The sequence below is a fragment of the Papaver somniferum genome, chromosome 11 (genome assembly GCF_003573695.1).
Source record: "Papaver somniferum cultivar HN1 chromosome 11, ASM357369v1, whole genome shotgun sequence".
In the NCBI taxonomy this organism is placed as follows: Eukaryota; Viridiplantae; Streptophyta; class Magnoliopsida; order Ranunculales; family Papaveraceae; genus Papaver; species Papaver somniferum.
This window is the reverse complement of record NC_039368.1, coordinates 46,413,802-46,436,322: the sequence shown is the minus strand read 5'-3', so window position 1 is coordinate 46,436,322 and position 22,521 is coordinate 46,413,802. Positions and strand designations below refer to the sequence as shown.

The 22,521-nt window shown below is 35.7% G+C and overlaps 1 protein-coding gene across 1 annotated transcript; it reads left to right on the top strand.

The window, feature by feature from the left end:
- Positions 1–9,295: 9,295 nt before the first annotated feature.
- On the top strand, positions 9,296–14,209 carry LOC113323332 (centrosomal protein of 128 kDa). The gene is made up of 12 exons (XM_026571619.1): positions 9,296–9,517; positions 9,629–9,715; positions 10,196–10,329; positions 10,760–10,818; positions 10,924–10,978; positions 11,076–11,108; positions 11,458–11,497; positions 11,839–11,879; positions 11,972–12,067; positions 12,616–12,663; positions 13,025–13,144; positions 13,649–14,209. The coding sequence occupies exons 1-12, from the start codon at positions 9,469–9,471 to the stop codon at positions 13,718–13,720; spliced, it is 834 nt and encodes a 277-aa protein (XP_026427404.1). The 5' UTR covers positions 9,296–9,468; the 3' UTR covers positions 13,721–14,209.
- The last annotated feature ends 8,312 nt before the right edge of the window (positions 14,210–22,521 follow it).

Genomic DNA, 22,521 nt, shown 5'->3' with positions numbered 1-22,521 from the left:
TGGTATGTTGTTCTCTTTTGGTCATGAAGTATCTATATGAAAATTTCATGAGGATCTCACTAGTTTTCGTACCTTTGCTAATTTATATTGACAAAAAGGGGGAGAATTAATGTGTAGTTCACACTACGAATACATATGGTTTACGGATAATTATGTAAGGGGGAGTGGTTTTCATTGTAAGATGAAGTATTGACTAAAGAGGAGTTATAAATATAACCATAGTATTGTTGTCAAAGTTATGATACAATTGAACTTTGATGTTGTGTAATAATACTTTGACATTGTATAACAATGGTTGAGAGCAACTATTTTCTCATTTTTATTGCTACGGATCTTCAACAACTATGATGCTGAGTTGAACATATTTAGAATCATTGGAGTACTTGGAAGTGACGAAGATTTCTAGTAATGTTGAAGAACCAAGGATATCAAGCATTCGAATGAGAAGCTGCAAAGTTTATTTATTTTGTAATCTATATGTATTGATAGTTTTGTCACTAAAATTGACAAAGGGGGAGATTGTTAGAGCACTGCTCTGTCGAACTCGCAAGTGTTGCTATGTCATGCTTGTTTGTCAATGTTAGTGATCAAAACTATAAGTCTTGATTTCTAGTCTACTTTTAGTAATGTCTCAGATTAGGATAGATTGTGTAGTTGAGCATTAGACTTCACGGCGTTCATCAATTGAAGAAGAAGAACTACTAAGGAGAGCTTGTGGAACTTCATCAACAAAAGGTATGTGGAGACTAAAACTCATCTATAACTTGGAAAGTATATTTCTACTCTATCTCCTATATTGAGACAAAAGTCGTATCACTATATAGCATTTGATTATGCACATTTGAGATTTCGAGTTGAGTTTAACTCGCTTACATATTTCTCGAAATATGTGTTGGTAAGTTTTCGCTTCAACCAAGTTCATCTTATATTCTTGACGAAAGTCAAAAGATGATCATAAGAAAATCACCGAGTAACATCTTACATGGTTTGTGTGATACAATCATTTTGTGAAGACTTTGAATGTTTCGTTATGATTATTTCAATAACTTGAAAATTTCTTTGATCAGGGCCGTCTCTGAAGTTTCGACGACCTTGTGCGAAAGAGATCGAAACGCCTTTCTATCCAAAAAAAAATCACACATAAATAGAATGTACTTAATAGCATTGAAATGAAATAATTTGTATCGTAATTTAAGAAGAACGTATGATAAAAAGTGTCAGGAAGTTGGGAACTTTCCATCAAAAATGAAAACAAACATATAACTACTTAGAAATAAACTACGATGATTAACAAAATGAAACAGAAATAAAATTTGAGGACTAAACTGCATCCAAAAACAGACTAAAGCAAATAACCATCAGCCAAATATTCTTTCACTTCAAAATTTGCGATGTTGTTTTCCCGCTCTAGGTAGTTCTTGACATACCTGCAGTAAAAGAAGAAAAAAGCTCAAACAAGGAAACTAAAACGAAAAATATTGCAGTCGACAAGTAATTAGTAATTTAGTACGTACTAAATTGCAAGTAGACGATTGACCAACTCTAGTCAAGCATTTTATTTTAGCATATATCTCATGATCCAAGAGTATTAATTTAATAACTACTGTCTTCACAAATATATATGAAATCAGAGAAGTAATTTCATCCATGAGGGAGGATCCATGGACACTCTTAGATGGACAAGGTCGGACAAGATTTGTGCCATTTTGTCCGGCAAACTCAAACGAAAATGAATTTAAGTCTAATGTTTTATTGATATGTTCCTATTACAAGACTTTACATTCCTACCAAAAATGAATGCAATTCGAGATACCAAACTTGACCATCAACCGATCTTAATGTCAACCGTTAATTTTGAATGGCTGATATTCAAAGGGGTAGATGGTGATTTTATACATCTCTAGTTGTGCTCATTTTTTGTAGGATTGTAGAGTCTTATAAGAAGAATATACCATCAAAATATTATACTTAAAATCATTATCATTTGGGTTTTGCGGAGAAAATGATGCAAAACTTGTCCGACCTTGTCCATCTAAGAGTGTCCATAGATCCTCCCTCTTCATCCATTATCTACATATACTGTATAAAAGAAATAAAAAAATAAGTATTGTATGCACTCAATCAAGGTCTCAAAATCAAATCAAATAAGTATAGATGATATATCACAATTAAAATTGAAGAACTAACTTGTTAAATTATGAATAAAGGGAAGCGACTAACCTGTTGGACATAATTTCCTCTTGTCTCTCCGGTTTCAATCTTATTTTGAGATGCCCGTCGATTGCCTTCTAGGGTTTTTGTTAGATTTAAGAGAACTAGAGAAGTTAAATTATCCAATGGACTTTTTTAAGTTCCATTCCAACCAAAAAATATTGTGAATCAGTTGGGCCCAATACTGAACACCGCATAAAAATACGCCTTCATGAATGGGACGCCTTGTGCAAGAGCACACCTTGCACTCCTTCAAAACCGGCCCTGGCTTTGATGCTAATAATGTGTGAAAACGACTATTGTCATCCTATAAGAAAGTTTCAATGATTGAAATAGAGTTTAGAACTATTGGATTATGAACATAGTATGCATTCTTGCATGTATGTGATCCACGACCGGAACTATAGTATGCATACCCATATGCGTACTTGTAGTTGTGGAATTTCGGGTACCAAGTACACATACCGGTACGCATAATTGCGTAAGGTATAGGTACGGGAAATCTGCTGGGTTTTGGAAGTGTACTTAGGTATGCGTACCCATTCGTATACTGGCGAACCCAAACTCAGACCGGCTACTTAGGTATGCGTACCCGTATGCATACTTGAGTGGTTAAAGTTCTAAAATTGGTTTGTTCATGAACTAATACATTTATATATTAAGGAATGCTTTCTTTGCAAACTGTGTCTATAATGTTCATGAATTGATTCGAGTGAATCAAACCGATTTTTCTTCAGTTGTGTTCTTGTATACTTCTATGAGAATATAGCAATTGAACAACTCTTTAACTAGTTTCATTTGAGTCATTTGAACTAGTTGTGGTTAAGATTAATAAGGTTGATATGAGAGTGTTCATATATCCAAACCTCGGTTAACTACTGTTGAGCCAACATGGTGTACACTTTTAGGTATCGTTACTCAAACCTAAATAAGGGTACATTTCATTTGTGTATTACAAGCTAAGTTCGATCTAACGGTTGAAAGATATTAGCTTGAGTCTAATCAGGTTTTCATCTAACGATGAATATTGAATGCTTTGTTACCAAGGTAACTTAGATTGCAAACCCTGATTTGAAAACTATATAAGGGAGAACTCTAGCAACTAGGAAACCTAATCCCCACACCTCTTGTGTGATACTAGTTGCATAAGTTAGAGTCAATTATCCTTTAACCTTAGGTTTTTCACGAAACCCTGTAGGTTAACGAATTAAAGACTTCACTGGGATTGTGAATCCAGACCCAACTATTTTCTCTGTAGTTGTATGTTCAGATCTTTCCATGTTCTATCGTATTGAGTACTATCTTTTCTAAGATTTGCTCGAGATTAATCTCCGATAGGCAAGATAAAAAGTAGTCACAAACATCTTCGTCTCATCGTTTGTGATTCCACAATATGTTGTTTCGCTACCATATGATTAAGATTATTGATTGATAATACTAGGATGTTCGTCGGGAATATGAGTCTCGTTTATCAATTGGTTCTTGTGCACCTTGATTTATCAAAAGACGGAATAAAACTCGTAGGTATTTATGTGGGAGACAGATTATCTATTTCAATAGAGTTTTCTGTGTGAGACATACTTGTTTATTAAGTCTTTGACTTTGGGTCGTAGCAACTCTTGGTTGTGGGTGAGATAAGTTAAGGGAATCAAATGCATAGAATCCTGCTGGGGTTCAGATACATAAGGAGCGTAATTGTACCTTGATTAGTGTGAGATTGATTAGGGCTCAACTACATTCCAGTCCGAAGTTCATTGCATTAGGCTAGTGTCTGTAGCGGCTTAACATAGTGTGATGTTCAAAGCTGGACTAGGTCCCGAGGTTTTTTTGCGTTTGCGGTTTTCCTCGTTAACAAAATTCTGGTGTCTGTGTTATTTCTTTTCCGCATTATATTTTGTTATATAATAGAAATATCACAGGGTTGTGCGTTGAATCGATCAATTGGTGAATCCAACCTTTGGTTGTTGATTGAAATTGATTGATCCTTGAACATTGGTCTTTGGTACTGTTCAAGTTATTTCTCTTATATTCAATCGGGCTCGCAAATTCCTATTTGCTGATTGCAGATTGAACTGAGGGATAGAGATATGAAACTCTTTGATATACTTTTCTCTAGATTGAGTCTGACTGTCTAGTTGATTCTCTTGAAAGTATATTGGAGTTTGTCTATTCAGATTGTCGAACGAAATATTGGGTGTGTTTGTTAGACCCCCGGTTTTTCAGATTTTATCACAACTTTATTGGGTTTTTCACTCATCAATAAAGATTTTTTTCTGTTAAGTCTAAATTGTTGGGTTTCTGGTGATCTCATCTAAAACTTTTACTAGATTTTTTCCGAGAAATTTCATATAAAAATGATATGTTTGAAAATTATAAGATGAAGTAGTTATTTCTTTAATAACTATAAGTTTTGTAACTAGGAGTGTGCAACGGACGGACTGATGCGGATTAGGGGTCACCCGCATCCAATCCGTCAAAATTGAGGATTTGGAAAATCCAACCGTGTCCAGCCCAATCACCCGCGGATCAGCGGATGAAACGGGACGGATGCGGATTAACCGCATATTTAATCAAAAGAGAAGAGGAAAAAAGTAAAACAAACAAAAAAGACACGTGGGGTGCAGGTCAAGGTTCTATAAAACAAAGTATATGTTTATGACATGAGGATCTCTTCATATGACTAGGTTATCCATCGTATAGCCATGGACATCATATTAACTGCATAAGTGAGAGTCCTTAAATCTTGTTAATTAAGGCGGCCAGAATAGTTACTGTTCCCCATTTCACTATTTGAGCTTGAAGTCATCAAGATCGACATAATTGTATTGTTGTTAGATTTCAAACTCTAGTTCCTAGGTCTCGAATCATGCAGGGGCGGAGCTGTTAGTGGGGTGGGTGGTGCCATGGACCCACCCAAATTTCCAAACTCCTTAACTAGTTTTACTCGTTCGGATTGTGAGCGGGAGAAAACCAATATAGCCGTTGATATGAACACTGCTGCAGTGGAAAAACGCTAAACATCATATACTATTTAGGTTTCCTTCAATTCTTAATGGGAATCCCGAACATCACATGCTCATCTCTTCTCTGAAGTTGCTCGATAATCTATTTAAAGTTGCACCCATTATATTATGGTACCGATTTAGCTCCAAGTCGTGATCAATTCCACGGTGTTCAATTAATTAACCAAATGATTTTCTTAACATAATATATAACTTTATATGTTCATAGTTCATTATTGTTTTGCGTATTGTATTGTGTCTGAAGCAAAATATTATGACTCTTTTACAAGAAGATCAAGACTAGATAAGGTTAAGTTTTATCTCCATAATTCACCACCAAACCAAAAATCCTGACTCCTCCATTGGAATCATGTATACAGATTTCTCTCGTGTTCCCTAATACATCCTCGCTACATCATGGATGGTAAATACAAGTTTGCTAGATCAACGATACAAAACATATAGCAATGTTTATAAGGACATGGGCTCATGTACTCTAGTACTATGTAAAACCATAAAATTCTCTGTTAAGCTAGTTCTTTTCTATGTTTATGTAAGAGCAGATCATTCCAATAAGATTGGTTCTTTTTCATTTTTATCATTTTATAACTAAGAGTAAGATGGTGTGGGCGAACCCGTGGGTTTCAAAGTTCAACGACAACCAAACTGTTAAAAGTGTGGATTTGGAAAATCCAACCGTGTTCGGCCCATAGATCATACGGATTGGGTTTCACCCGTAATTTTACGGACGGATACAGATGAAATCCACGGTTCCAGACTCTTTGCTCACCGATATCTGTAACTCTCTTGTCTAGGCCCAACAATGGCTCTATACAAGTTCTCGAACTTCCAATAACAGATTATCCTTATTTATTTTAGTTCACGAATGACACAAAACTGGAAACCTAGGTTCGGAACTGTAAGTTATTTTTCAAGGTTTCTGAGCATCTTTTTCATCAATTTTGACATCCCTGAGATCATGATTGAATTTCCTTCAAAGAGTTTAGATCAACTGTGAAGATTATTCTTTTGGAAAGCTTGTTTCAAGTAAGTTTTATCTTCCTGACTTGTTTAAAAATGACTTAAACTAACGGAAAAAGTTCTAAGACTGTTAAAAATCCTAGTAAGTCTCCACTTCAACAAGAAAAGATCCAGTAATCATGATATTTGTGTCAATTGTCTAGACAAGATTGTCTATCCACTTACCAAAGGGAAATACACCATAACATATGGATATAAATGTCTCACCTCCAAAATGGATCAATTGCATCAAAAAACCCTACCACAATCTAAGTTACTTTGGACACTACCGTGTCCTCCAAAAGTTCAAATTTTCTTGTGCTAATCACTCAATGAGGGTTTACATACCCTCGGTATTTATAATCATATCCATCTCACTAACTCCAATATATGCATGTAATGGAATTCTGATATGGAAACTGTTGTTCATATACTCATTTATTACCATTATCCAGTTATCGTGTCATACTCTCTCGGCTATCTAATCAATCAAACACTGCTTAGAATTTCCCAAATGTCCTGAACCTCAATACAACAATCTCACAAATCCTACAAGGAAAGGCCGACACCTCTATCACAACGTCCTTTTGTTACCTTTTGCGGTCCTTATAGATAGCCAAAAACAAACTAATATATTCCCGAAGGCAACCAAACGCAGGAAACATAATGCAGATGGATATCAAACTTCAGCAGGGGTTTTATTGGGTGAAAAAAAACGTACCTATTGTGATACATGGGATCCAACCTTCTACAAGCCTTGCAATTAGAATGACAACATCAACAACCATCTTGTTGGGACGGATCAAACTTAACTTAGATTGGATCAATATCAATACAAATGAAGCAACTCGAGGACACCCTGGAACTATAGGGAAAATTTTATATACAAAGATGCGGAGGTTAGAATAATGTTAGCGGTAGCGTCACCTTTGGATATCACCATTGCACTAACCGCTGATACATGGGCTTTGGTCATAGCATCAAAACAGAAATAAAATGGAGCTAGCCAAAATATCGTTCAAAACGGATTCGAACTTCCGATGCTAAACTAATATGGTGCACAACATCAATGATTGTTGAAATCAAGCTAAGAATGGGCCAGATTCCATATTACACTATCCAACGCAACTGCATGAAAGAGAATCAGACGACAATAGGATTGGAGAATCAGGTTGCGAATGCCAACCTGTTGAAAAATATCTAAATAACAATTCAGGACTACACTGTCCTATCTTGCATAAATCAGATTGTACTAGATTAATCTACATGTTCATTATACCTTCATGTAATTACACTTTCCTAGCTCAGCTGGTCATCCCCGTTCCCCAAAGTTTTATGCGTTTCAGGAGGTCCCAGGTTCGAGCCCCCAATGGCGTAATATTGCATAAATTAACATGGAAGGAAGAGTTAGTTTGCCCCCATTGTGACACAATCTCAGCCCCCCATCCGCTTCGGCTCCCTTGGCTAGGTTACCCATGAGGCTCGCTGGTAGGCTAGCATAGCAACCTGTTCAACTAATGTAGTAGTATGTTGTTGGAGCTTAGCTTGTTAGGATTCCAACTAGTTAATGTAATACTCTTTATCCAATTATATGATTAAATACCTTTAAAAAAATAAAAATAAATATCAAGATAAAAATGTTAGTCAGACTGGGTCTTATGGAGATGCCCAAACTCTTCCCAAGGCAAAAAATCGTCGCCTAAACCCCCTCTTCCCGCTAGCCTTCCCTGGTGTGTGGGAATCCCAGCGGGAAGACTCCGAAGACAGGTAATGGTTAGCCGTTCTCAAAAAGTGAAAAATGGATAGAGATTAACCGTTCTACACTAAAAAAATCGGGTAATGACATGCCGTTCCTATGGAACGGGCAACAGTTGGTTGTTTTTGTTAAATGAAAAGCGACACTCATTAGCCGTTTCTTGACTTTTTACAATATGTTATTCTTGAGAGGAAGAGGCAACAATTGGGTGAAGCTAACCATAACTGATTTTAAGTGAACATTTTCAAACTAAAATCGAGCCAAAACTGTTTTTATCTTGGCTGTAATATGAATTCAAACAAAACCCATCCCCCAATTCGTCTCAAATACTGGACATCTCTTCACTACCATTACCAACACCAAGCAGCAGTGAACCTTTTTCACATCAAATATGCTGATTTCTCTCTGTTCAATAGAACTCAAAATAAATAAAGACAAAGTAAGAGCTACCTTGTGCAACCAAACTAAACCATTATAGCAGATGAAAGTTAGTTTACTTACAAGATTTGGGTAGAGTACTTTCAATCCTAAAACTAATGGAAGAAGTGAATATTTGTCGTTGGTTTTGTTGCCGGAGAGAGGAGATGGATGAGTGTTCGTGTGTTCTAGTAGGATTAGGAGTTATGAGTTGCCATTATACTTGGATTTTGCAGGAAGATGGAGAGCTCTAAAAGACAACTTGGTATGCACATGCATCACCGATGAAATGCTCATGCATTGTTCGGGAAAATTCCTCAAGCAACACAGGGTTAGTCTTCTGTCTTTGTTCTGTTCTAATTAATGGAAGCTATAACAACAAATGCTTCCATTCAACCAAGCTATTGTGCTGCACCAGTTCTAACTGCTGGGAAGATAACGATCTTAATAAGTTAAGTTGGTTTGTTTACGGCAAAGAGTTGATATGAAGCAAACTTGGTTGAAAGCGACAAAATTTAAATCCAAAATATGGCTGCTTGGATCTTGTTTGTTGACCGTTCTAGATGGAAAAGAACGGACAATGATTATCCGTTTCTCTTGAAAAGAGTAATGGTTATCCGTTCTGGAAAGAACGGTTAATGATTTTCCGTTTTTCTTTGCTTATAACGGGCAATGGTTAGCCGTCTCTTGATTTTTCCGGGAATTATCACTAGAGCTAGGCCTTTTGATGTGCAAAGGCATTTGGAAAGAGGTTAGGCATCTCCACAAGACCTAGTCTCACTAAATTAGGGCTCTATAGAGTACAATTATCTCTCTCAGGCCCATGCTAGTATGCGGTACTTGTATTGATCTAAAGCCACGGTCACCGACTCTCTCACTCTCTTTCTGTCTCCTTTCTTGGCCTTCTAATTTCTTCTCCTCCACGTTCCATTCTCCACTTCCAGCGACTCGAATCAAGTTTTTTTTGCTTCTTCATATCAAAAACTAAAATATCAAGTTTTGTTGTTCTCATTTGGTAACATCAATCTCTCATTTTAAGATTTTCAGCCAAAAAGCAAAAAGATGGAGGAATATCTACACAACATGAAAACCTTACGCTCTCAAATGAACGGTCTCTCTCTCTCACTCTCTCTCGTTACGTAAAGATACAAATCTTGTAATCTGCATTTTCAATTTCATGGAAATATTTTTTGTTTCCTGTTTATGTAATCGGCGGAGACAGATGTGGAAGAACAAGCGGCTAAGATTTCAGTTGACGAACAAACGCAGATCACTTCTATTCACACCATGGAATTGGACCTCAATTCAGGTTTTCCCCTCCATCTCTATCTCCCTGTATTTCGGTTTGAATTTTCTTGAAAATGTAAGAGTTATGCTTGAATTCAGTAGTGTTTTTGGTTCCCCAGTTTTTAGGGCAAAATCCGGGTTCTATCAGTGCTTCTTAGCATCATATCAATTTTCATTGTTCAAATTACAGTTTGTAATAGTGAATTTTCCTTTACGCGTTTTTAATTCAATTCAAGTCTAAGAAGAATTAGGGTATCGTTATCTTCTTTACTCTTTTCCCGCGCAAATTTGTACCAATGTGCAATTGTGAAAGTGCATATTCAAAATCTCCATCAGTTTGTTTATATTTTATATGTAATTCATGGCTTGCATATTCAGCTCTTGCTGGTTATAATCAGTAATCTTGTTACAACATCGTGTAGGTAAGCTTTAGGTTGGTGCCATCATTTATATTTGGTACTTGTCTAACAGTTGTCTATTCTTGTGTCTCATATTTCTGCAGCAAAATGTGAAACAAAGCGTCTAAAAGAGGATACAGAGCGGATGCTGCAGGCAAAAGGGCAGATATGCTCACAAATCCTTGAGAGGCAAAAGAAGATTGCATCCCTCGAATCTGATTCCTCAACCCTGTTTCAGGTATTAGTGCTGAGAATACAAGTCACGCCTATGTTTCTTAAAACTAGACTGAAGGGTTGTTTTATTTTTTAATGTAAAAACATAGCAAGGCCTGAACATGTTACCAAGAAATTTCTAGAAGTATAAAAGCAATAACTAATAAGTGCTTCAGTTAAATAGTGACTGGGGTCTGGGGGTCTGGGGGTCTGCTAATAGAAAAAAAAATCCCCGCAATTTAGCTACTTCTGTAGAATCATACATCATTAACTCTTTAAAATTTGTAATCATATATTATAAATGTTGGTTGTTAACCATCATTAACTTCTGTAGAATCATACTGCATGTTTTTTGCCAATAATCGATGAGTTATCCTTTGTTGCAACGATGAAACGGTTTTTATAACCATTTGATTAACGTAACTAAGTATGTCCACAATATATCTATTGTACAGACACTAGAGCTTATAGAACAAGAAAGACTCAGTTTATATGCCAAACTCCAAGAGAAAAGGTAATGTCCATGATTTCCAGGTCATCATTGTAATAGAAACTTTTTTCTAGATTTCATATATTATTTCTTAAATCACCAAAAGTGAATGCTGTATTACTGTTACAGAGCATATTACGTCAAAACCGTTGAAGATTTGAGTGCTAAAGTACAAGAACGACAGGTCTGTTGACTTGTATTTGTCGTTACAAGCTTCTGGGTTCTATATGTCTCTCACAGTCTGGAGTATCCGGTTCCTGATTGTACTCTTTCTTGTGTAGGATTGGGTAAAGTTTAACATGAACAAAACAGGGGTAAGACAGCTTCAGGAACCCACTTTGATGAACTTTTATGTTCCCATTCCATTAAATTTCATATGATATGGAAGTATAATTTTTTCAGTGTCAGTTTAGTGTTAGAAATTGAGAAAAGAAAAAAAAAAGAATTCTGGAGAGCTCATTTGCAGCTTCTGAAATGGTTAAATTTAGTTGGAAACATTGTTTCAGAACACAAACGGCGTAATTGACTAATTTATGAGGACTTATTTACATAGCATGCAAGAATTCTCCAATCTATTAACTAGGAATGTAAGCTTCCTATGTTTTCATGCATTTTGTTTGATGGTCTTCTTCTTTGTCCGACTACTGACTGTCTCTTGTACAGGCACAAGGAAAACTCAAAGAAAATGATGGTGCACATGAAGGTATTTCCTTACAGTTTTGGCTAGTATGCTGGTGCCATAATTCACTATGACAGTTCCCTTATGATATCTATTAAGTTTTGAGTCTTGACGTATGGTTTTAGTGATCTTTCTTTGGTCTCTGTATGTCTCATAGAATTTATTCACAACAAATTGTTTAGATCAGTATCCACTTTTAGGTTCACATTTAGTCAATTTGTCGTTCATAAATGGATGAGTATTATTTGTTTGGTTTTTCTCTCCTTTCCGCTCTTCAGAATGTCTTCCTGGTAATTTTCTTGTCAGTTTGGCAACTTAGTTACTGTATTGTGCGTGGAAAGTGATTGTGCATCTTTTATGTCTAGGGGATTATATGGATGAGGACCATCTCATTACTAACAATCAGGTAGAGCCCACTTGAACATGAATAATGTATTTTAGAAGTTTAGATGCTAAGCTTTTATGCCTTTATAGTAACCGTTATTTGGAAACAAATAGGAATTTGAGGACCTCAGAACCAAGTTGGAGGCAATGAAAGCTGAGCTTGAGGAGATAAGAGCGAAGAAATCCAAGCTTCTTTTCGAGAATAGAGAGGTATGGTTTGTTATCAGTGAGCTGGGAAGGAACTAACTCATTTGATGTCCACGTAGAATTACTCTGGCAAGTGATATTCAATAAGTTGCATTTAGTATAAGACATGCGTGTTATAGTATCTGTGTACCAAATGATAAAGCCTTTTTTTAGGGACACGGGTACTATGTAGGTCCAATCCTCATCATCTGGTGAGTCGTATTTGTAATATCAGCAACAATCCTGCTTTTCCTTTGTCTTTTGGGATTTCGGATAACTATCAATAAGGTTGAGTAAGTTTTGATATTTGAACGGAGGAGTTCCTTCACAATCCAAGTGAAAAGTGTTGGGAATTGCAGTTATACTCGGTTAGCAATTGACATTTAGTTTTTTAACCAAAATTCTCCTTGTAAATAAATTTTCTGTTGGAAAGAGAAATCTACCTAGATTTGGATTTACCACCAGATTGTGACTGATGCGATGTACCTGCTTGACAATCTTTTCTTTAGCTACAAGTAGTTTCTTCTGCGCGATTGCATTTTGTTTGATGAAGCTTACTTGGATTGTTTCAGGTAGAGCAGTCTATTAAGCAATTGAAGAGTAGAGTTGATGGCTATCCGGTGTGTAAACTCCTCTTTGCAACTGAAATTTACTTTGTGTTAAACGTTTATGGTAGGATACATTTAGAACGCCACAGTAAAGCTACATCAATTAAAAATTTAAATGACTCACTATTCACTATTCATTATAAGCAGCACAAGTCAAATGTTTGTGAAATTCCTTTTGTCCGGATCCTTGGATAATGGATCAATTAGTCATTGCGAGAATTTTTGTCCTCCATTCTACATGGTTAACTTGTCGGGATCTTGATGACTTATCCACCTAAATATATAGCAGTACTTGTGATTCATAGAAGTTCTTCCTACTCTCTTTTTTTATACTTGTTATGGTTAAATTTTAATCTGGGGGTTGTGCTAATAGCCAGAATTAGGGGCAATGGACATCAATGGCTTGGAAGAGGAACACAAAGCTCTGTTATCAGATAAAGCTGGAGAAAGTGAGTACTTGCAGTCTCTGCAGCACCAGATTTTAAAACTGAAGGTAAGAATGTCTTGGAATAATTGATATTTATAACAAAAGATTTCTTTATTTTAAACAATATAACAAGTTTAAGGCTACAGTGGTTTCAAAATAAAACTTTCAAACTGTTTTCGTAAATTATATATCTATAATACTATACCGTTTCAGGAAGCTACGACTTGAAAATGCTAGGCCCTCCATGTTGTATATCAAATCTATATCCTAGTTCAAGTATTCATAGAGTATGATGATACATTGACAGTTCGCGTGCTAATATTTTCAAACACCTTACATCCTGGTACATCTCAAAATTATATACCAATTATGATATTAAAATACAGTATTTGTACTTGTAACCGGTAGACTTGGATCAATTTTTCCCACTTCTAGATTTTATTTTGCACTGTGGTAGTTGTCCTAGTACAGCAAGGGTTACATGTTCCTGGAGTCGGAAAGTCCTAACTGCCTTTGTTTTTTCAATTCTAAATGCTATAATTTCTTAACCATATGTCTGCTTCTGAACAGGGCATTACACACACAGTTCATTGTGAGTGCGGAGTGCAATACAAGGTAGAAATGATGGAAAATTGTGGTTGATCAAAGACTTAGGACGGGTTCCTTGTATACTCCAGTTTAAGGCCATATGTTATAGAGAAAGTACATTCACGTATTGAATCGAACCTGTGACACATCTTAGGGAAAACCCTGCTATGCTTTTTGGGGTTATTAGAATTGAGATAGATAAAAAGGAAGTATGATAGCCATAATCTTTGGTATGTTGTTTGTGAATGTATGATGAATCGCGTTGAAAAGAGAAAATGAAGGGAAAATGAGCACTCTGATTTACTTTTAATTGGTCGCAAGAAGACTGTTCACCAAAACCTTCTTTTATTTGAGAGGTTCTTCTGGTGGAACTACACATTTCCTTCCATAAGTAGGCAATGATATAAAATCTTCCAGCATAATGTATCTCGTTTCTTGTATACGCATACGCTTGAGAAAGCACTAACCTTAGTGCCTGGTTTGCTAGTATTACTTGTTTTGTCAATGTAGACCCTAAGATTAATGTAATTTGTATTAGTATTACATTTGATTTGAAAGAGTGTGAAACGGGAAGTCAGTGATTCCAACGGATAATCACTTCCCGGGGCACTCTCTAGTCTACTCCAAGGTTCCTAGTGGGAACTTTGCTTTCTGGTTGGGAAGTGTCTCTATCCTTTTTCACCTCTATGGTTTCGTTCACTTTTTCTAACATTTCCAGTACCTACTAATTCATTTGGAAACATTGAGCTACTCCCGTCTTTTATTTTTATTTTCTGAAACCTGATTGGTTGAGGGCCTACAAGAATTATTGGGGGTCTATCACTACGTGACAAAATAAAATATTTTGAAGTAAAATGGAAAACCTCTCATCTAATTATTTTTCTTAATGGTTAATTTATTCCTGATTAGTTAGTGTTAATTCGGGGATTAGTAGTAAAATATCTTGTTAGATGTGAAATTAACAAAAATATCGTGTTAGATGTGAAGTTAATTTGTGTTAATGAATCATCAAAACATGAAGATTTGAAATTTTGAAATTTTTTGAAAAACACCAATCCAAAATCGGTTTATATTGACATTGGTATCAAACGATTATAACTTCAAAAACATACAGTAATTTTTTGAAATTTGTTTTTTACCCGGAATCGATTTATATGGACATGAAAATCAATTTATTATCCGGAATCTGTTTATATGGACATGAACATAAACCGATTCTGAATATTTTTTTCTTTTTTATCGGTAAATTATGTGTTGTTAAATATCAAATAAAACTAAAATTCATCAAATATATATATACTTGAGTTAAGAATGAGTATGGTTTTATACTTATTTTCAGATCGTTTGAGAAGTCATACTCGTTTTCAATTCGAGTAGAAAATCATACTCGTTTTAAAATTGGGTGTAAAATCATACGCGTTTTCAATTCGGGTATAAAATTATTTTCATTTTTACTCGATCTGAGTATAAAACTGTTTTCTTTTGTACTGGAACTGAAATCGAGTATGATTTCATACTTATTTTGTAACCGCGTATTAACTGGAGAAAAAAATTGGGTTAACCAGAATCGGTTTACACGATGCACACATAAAAACCGATTCCTGACATTGCACAATAGGAATCAGTTTATAAAAATGCTCATGTAATCTGATTCTAACAAAAAAATACAGGAAAACAGTTATCTCTTTCGTACCGGAATCAGGCTATGTAGGCATTAACGTAGTCCGATTCTGGTTCAATTTTCTCCAACCAGAATGCCCATCCAGGACAATCGGTCTTTGTGGGCATGAACAACAACTGCTTCTAAATGAAATCGGTTTGCAAATGCATTTACGCATACCGATTCTTATAAACCCAAAAAACTTTGATTTCAAAAAATTGGATTATTGAGTGATTGCATGTTATTGATACCTACTCTAGGGGATTGGGTTGATAAATTTACCTGATTCGAGCTAAAATGAAAAGGTACCTACTTTAGGGAATGGGTGATTATCAACAATGTTTTTGTTTGAAAATGAAAAAAGGAAAAACGGAGAAGAAGAGAAAAAGTATTGGTGAAGTGGAGATGGAGATGGAAATGAATTGATTTTTGTTTTAGTTTTTATTATTACGATTTAATGGGGATAAGTTGGTAGTATTAAAATTTTATAGAGGGTAAATTGGTAGATAAATCAAATTTAGACACCCTTATCCTTTTCTATTGGGTGGATGAGGAAATCCATAAGCCCCAAATAATGTGTATAGGCCCCAAACTAGCCAGGTTCTGAAAACAGCGAGCCTTTGGAGATATATTAATAAAGCCGATTCATTGGAAACCTTATTGAAATTCTTCAAGATCATAAAAAAGCCACTCAAGTTATAGTATCTCCACCAATTTTCGGCTATTTTAGATCTAAGAATAGTTTTGTAGGACCTCCTTTTCTCGCAACAGTGAGACCAAACATCTAGGAACAAACTGATTTTGAAAACAAAACCAATATGTGTCAAAGTACAAGGTAGTTACTGGATCAAATCTAACTCAATATTCATGAGAACATCTAAATAATATGAATTGGAGTTTTTTAAGTTTGGATTGCCTAAAACGATCAAGGTAGCAATGACCAAACTAGTAGTAACAGTATCCAAAGAATAACCAAAGTGTCTCAAGTAACAGCGGTAATCTGATTCGGTTTTTCAGTGTCTGTATCGGAATGAGTCGGTCTGACTCAGCTTTGGAGATACGGTAATAATTTTAGTAACAAATGAACTTGATGATGGTCTTGATCGAATAATCGTTTTCCTTCCCTTCATTATTAAGCCTAAAAAAAGTAAATCTAAATCCAAAATAAGAAAGACCGACCTATTAACCTTACATATTAAAACTAGATTAGGATATAATGAAATCCTATCAGCGCCACAAACTGAAACTAAAACTAAAACTAAATTAAGAATATAATTACTAAGGAAATTACAAGACCACATAAGAAGTTACAAAAGGAGAACCAGCAAGTCTTGATACTATATCTAACTTCCGATAACAAATTGAATCTTAATGTAACTAGATCGACAAACCCACATAGGACAACAAGATCATATAAAATTAAAACATTGCATACTAAAATCCAGAATAAAACCCCTCATGAAGAAAATCTCCAAACTGTAAAGCTTAGGTGGATATGGAACCGCAAGGCTGATAACTATGGATGCTTCGTTTTGCTGAAAGATTAATGAGAAGATGAAGAGACGCGCACTGATTTCTTTGATATGAAAGATTATAACCCATCCTACGCAAACCAGAAAAAACCAACCAGTAAAACGAAAAAACAGTTTAGAAAACGGGAAAAAAAAACTATTTTTGAATCAAAAAGATCAAAAAGAACCAAAGCCACCAAGAACATAGAGAGAATGAGATTGGGTTGAAAGTTGATTTGCTCAGATAGACTGCAAAGGATCCGATATGAGCAGTGAGGCTTTTAGGGTTTTCATTTCTTATTTTTTGAGAGAGGAAGTTTTATTGGCCCATGGAGGCAACTTTCATCTTCTATAGAAAGGAATATAGAGACAACTTTGGGTAAAGGCCCATAAGACTCGATCTTCAAGGTTCGAATCACAATGCCTAAGTGACTCGCCTGTTTTTTTTATGGGAATTTTAACAAACTGCCACACTTGCAAATCCCGATTCAAGAAACTGCCACCGTTTTTTTCAGAGTTTATTTAATGCCACAACCGTTAGCACTAACGTCTTGGACCCACATGATTGGTCAAACTTTTTTGACTTTGTCCAGATTACTTACACGTGTCTTATGTGGACGGCTCAAGATGTCGTGCACGAGATTATTACACGTAGCACAGGCTAAATGACTATTTTATCCTTCGTGGGATTGAAAACAGTTTGTAACTTTGTATCGTTTCATTTTTCTTCTAGGGTTTGCTCGTTCTCTCTGTCCGCTCTGTTCTCTAGTGGAAGAAATTAGGGTTTGGGTCAGTTTTCAGCGGGATTTTGCTTAGGTTTAGTGTCTGAGTAAAGGGTTTTAGTAAAGATTGAGATTCAGAAAAAGAAGGGGAAGGACAAGCAGCAGATATGGTATGATTGCAAACCCTAATTTCGTTTTTCTGAGTTGAATTAGGGGTTTTCTCTTAGGTTTCTGTTTCTCTTTCTTGTACTTTTTTTCTCTTGCTTTATGTCCGCTCTGTTCTCTAGTGGAAGAAATTAGGGTTTGGGTCAGTTTTCAGCGGGATTTTGCTTAGGTTTAATGTCTGAGTAAAGGGTTGGGGAGCTGAAGATGAAGAAGAATAACGGGAAGGACAAGCAGCAGATATGGTACGATTTCAAACCCTAATTTCGTGTGTTTGATGAATTTTATTTTAGGAGTTTTCTATGTGAAGTGTGGAATTTTTAAAACCCTAATTTCGTGTGTTTGATGAATTGATGAATTTTATTTTAGGGGTTTTCTGTGTGAAGTGCGGAATTTGATGAATTTTATTTTGTTTGTTCATTTACAGTGATCATACATATTATCCATATAGAGATATCAGTGTGTTTGTTGTGAATAGTAAACTTAATTTTCTATTCCCTCACATGGATAGAGATAGAATTGACCTTAAGGAATTTGAGCAGATGTTGCGTGTTAAGTTGCATCTTGATGAAACAGAAATTCCAAATTTATATTGGACCATAGACCCATGTCTGCCTGAGTATTTGGTTACAAATGAAGACTTGTTTAAGTTTTGGGAGCATGATATACCTGATGATAAAGGCTTCATATGTTTACAAATGAGTGTAATGAATTCAGAATTTAGGAATGATAATGACTTCATTAAGGCTGTAATGGAACAACCAGTAGTAACAATTGATGAGACTCCTAAGAAGGCACCTAAGAGGATTGCTAAGAAGCCAGTTTCAAAGGAAAAGTCAGTAAAGATATCACCTACAAGGAGATCACCAAGGTTGCATGCTCAATCAAAGAATGAAAACTCAAATGGAGGAGCATCTAGGAAGTTGTTGTTCATGGATCTGTTAAATGAAGTGGAATCTCAGGGTTTTTCTTGCCTAAGTCAAGCCACTGTTGTTGGTTCTAGCAGTACACCAGTTGATAACTTTAATCATGATTACTGGGTTGATGAAGTAAACAATACTGCTGCAGGGGATAACACTGATGCAGGGGATAAGGCTGATGCAGGGGATAAGACTGATACAGGGGATAAGACTGATGCAGGGGACAATAGTGATGGTGATGATGAGGACAATGTGGTGCTAGAGAACACTACTGTAGATGAATGTCACCCCATTGAAGACCCAAATGCTCCACCAATCTTTGACAGTGATGAAGAGAATAATATTGATTATGAAGATATTGTCAAGACATACAAAGTTGGAGATGAAAGCAGTGATTCAAGCAGTAGTGAAGAAGACAATGAAGAAGGTATAGACCCTTTAGTGTTTATAATTTTTTGTTTATTTTTTACATGTACTAACACTTTGATGTTGATTACAGTTTCTAATGATGACAAGAATAATGATAAGGATAATGATGGTCCTGAAGTAAATGATGATAAATATTCCAAACCAAAGCTTGATTACCAGAAGTGGAAAGAAATCTTCAATATGCACAGTGATGAAGAAGAAGAACCATTATTCCCTGTAGAAGAAGAGGTGACTCCTGTTGATCCTACTAAGATGGAGGTAAAGTATGCTTTTAATAACAAGAGTGCTTATAAGAAACATCTTAGGGGTTACTGTGTAAAACATAATTATCAGTATACGGTCTATAAGAGTGACAAAACAAGATTAAGAGTGAGATGTAGGTTTAGGGAAGAGTATGGCTGTAACTGGTTTGTAAATGCTAGATAAAAAGGCATGAGCCTACTTTTATTGTTAGGAAGGTTAATCTAGAACACACTTGTGTTGCGGATCCAAAGAGTTTTAACAGATCCGCGGATCCTGAGTTCGTAAAAGATGTGGTACATGAGAAGTTAAAGCAGACAGCTGGGGCCTTAATTCCAAAGCCTAAACACATTGCAAGAGACTTTTTTGTAACTCATAACATCATTATACCTTATATTTGTGCATGGAAGGCTAGAAATATTCTTTTAGAAGATCTGTTTGGTAATTATGAAGACAGCTACAAGGATGTGCCCATCTTTTGTGCAATGGTGGCTCATACTAATCCAGGGTCTGTTGCTAAATACACTTATGGGAAAAGAGGTATACATTATATTAAGACATTCATGGTTGATTCATTTATTTGTAAGTGGTGCTCAGTTATTTAATGGTTGGTTACTAAATGTGCAGATAAGACATTCATGAGCATGACTATTCTCTTTGGGTAACTTGATATTCTTGGATTTGAGTGGATGATTGGCAGAATCAAACCATTCAAAGTAGGTGCAGGTAGGATTTGAACACTTCAAGAACATTTCTCCATCTGTTTCTCTTGTGCTGGATCTTAGTAGTTGTCTTATACCATTACAAGGTATATGTTTGCATCTAGAGTACATCCAGTGACAAACCTTAGACTCATGACTTCCTTGTTCACATGTTGGACATAGATCTGGGATAGTTTGCTGTCTAAATTTGCTGCTGCTGCTGCTCTTGCTACTACTACTGCAACTGTCACTACCTGGAGAGTTTATAACCTTTTGTCTCATTTTTATGTGTTGAACTTCTGAAGAAATTGACTAATGAAGAGTTTGGGATATTCATTAGTATATATAGAGCTTCAAGATGATGAATAAGACCGTTATAAATCCAGGTAAAATATGGATCGTCGATTTTTTCTCTTAGATTGATCCCACGTGTATTCCGACCGTTAGCAAATCTTGCACGTTTTTCTCACGTGCACCGAGTCGCGAGTTAACTCACTACTCTATAGCCGGTTAACTCAATCCCAGTGAACCGATTAACTCAATCCTTGTTAACTGATTCAGGGGCTTCTATGTAATTTTGTACGGATTATTTAATGCCACGTATGCACTAACAGAGACTAACAGCCGTTAACCGTTATCTCAAAAAAACGGGATGAAAAAAGTCAAGAGTATGGCATTTAATAAACTCTGAAAAAAACGGTGGCATTTTCAGAAACTGCATATTGGAAGTGTGGCACTTTATTAAAATCCCCTTTTTTTATTGTATACTCTCATACCAAACCAAGCATCTCTGAAGGCAAAAGTCTTTGGCCATTCTGGTCGACAATGATTCTTTCATAAAATGAAGAGTGGCTACTATATCAATAATAAACTTGATAATTGAAATTTTCGCATTCGTAAATTGTATTTTTCAGATGTAAAAGAATTTAAATTAATCAAACTGAATGACTACATTGTTCAAGTTATTATCCATCAACCGGTAGAGATGACAGTTTATCACTATGCATCTTATGTTACGTGAGAGCGTTAACACAAGAGTTAGCTTCTCTTTTTAGAGAAGTACATTTTCACGTTTTAATTAGTTTTAGGCGAAATAAGAAATTTTGAATATATCGTATGTAATCCATTTGACACCACTTACTGACGCATTAGTTTTTTTTTTTCTTTTTTTTTTTTGCTAAAAAACACACCATTGCACTAACAAAGAAGGGAATACAGACATCAGTATGTAATCCATTTGACACCACTTACTGACCCATTAGTTTTTTTTTTGCTAAGAAACACACCATTGCATTAACAAAGAAGGGAATACAGACATCAGTTAGGAACTCCTTCCTAACCAAAGAGTTCAAAAAGGAAGGAAAGGAGTCCCAAAGACTCTTAAGACTACTAATTCTAGCTCGACGTGCAAATCGATCCGCTAGCCGATTTTTCAGACGCTTAACATACACAGTTTTAAAGGAAATAGACTTGCGTAATAAAAACCGACTATGATCAAGAAGATCCCCTCTCTGCTATTCTATATTACAGCTGACTCCATTAACAAAATGCACCAACTGGAGACAGTCACTAACGAACATAACTTTAGAGAGATTCATCTCTTCTGCCCAAGAGATTGTCAAAATTAGAGAAGCAGCTTCCTCACCTATTGCATCTGAAATCAATCCAAAGTCAGCTCTCGAACTTCTTACATTTCCTGCACGGTCACACCAAATTACACCCAGACCCATGTTAAACTCTTTAAAAGAACCATCAACGAACATGATATGATCCACTTCAGAGAAAGGAATCTTAACATGATTAGAACTACCAAAGGAAGTACACTGGGGAACAATATATGAGTTTATCATTATCTTAGTATTAATAATAACTCGAGGCAGATAAATCGAGATATGCCTTAAAAGAACATCACACCGCAACTTCCATATACACCACATAACTAGAGCACCAACAGATGTCCAAGAAACTTTATAAGGAGAAGTAGCGAGATCATGATTATGCCAATACAGAAACAAATCATCAATCCAATACATATCAGAAGAGATCAAATGATGTAAAGACATACCAAACCATATATGAGCAGCAACAGGGCATTCTATAAAAGGATGCATAATCGATTGTTCATGATTATGACACAGGGGCACTCAACATTCACATCCTTATTATACATATGAATCAAAGTATTCACAAGAAGCATATGATAAAAAAAATTCCATAGAAAGAACTTGATCTTCGGTAAATATTCCAGACTTTTCTCCAAAAACCGGAAACCTCAGGGGAAGCTATATCATTCACAAAAATCCTATAGGCTGATTTAACCGTAAACTTACCATTTTTTGTATGAGCCCATATTAAAGTATCAGTATGACTATGACTTAATCTAATAGTTCTAATCCTAGTAACAATCTCTTGGGAGAAGAGAGTAGAGAGCAGATTCACATTCCAGTGATTAGTATGAAAGTCATAAAGTTCATCAACATACGTAAAATTACTTCGATTAGGATGAGACG

Coding starts and splice junctions, on each gene's coding strand:
- LOC113323332 (XM_026571619.1), top strand. CDS start 9,469: ATGGAGGAATATCTACACAACATGAAAACCTTACGCTCTCAAATGAAC. Junction 9,716..10,195: donor GGAATTGGACCTCAATTCAG/GTTTTCCCCTCC, acceptor ATATTTCTGCAG/CAAAATGTGAAACAAAGCGT. Junction 11,880..11,971: donor ATCTCATTACTAACAATCAG/GTAGAGCCCACT, acceptor GGAAACAAATAG/GAATTTGAGGACCTCAGAAC.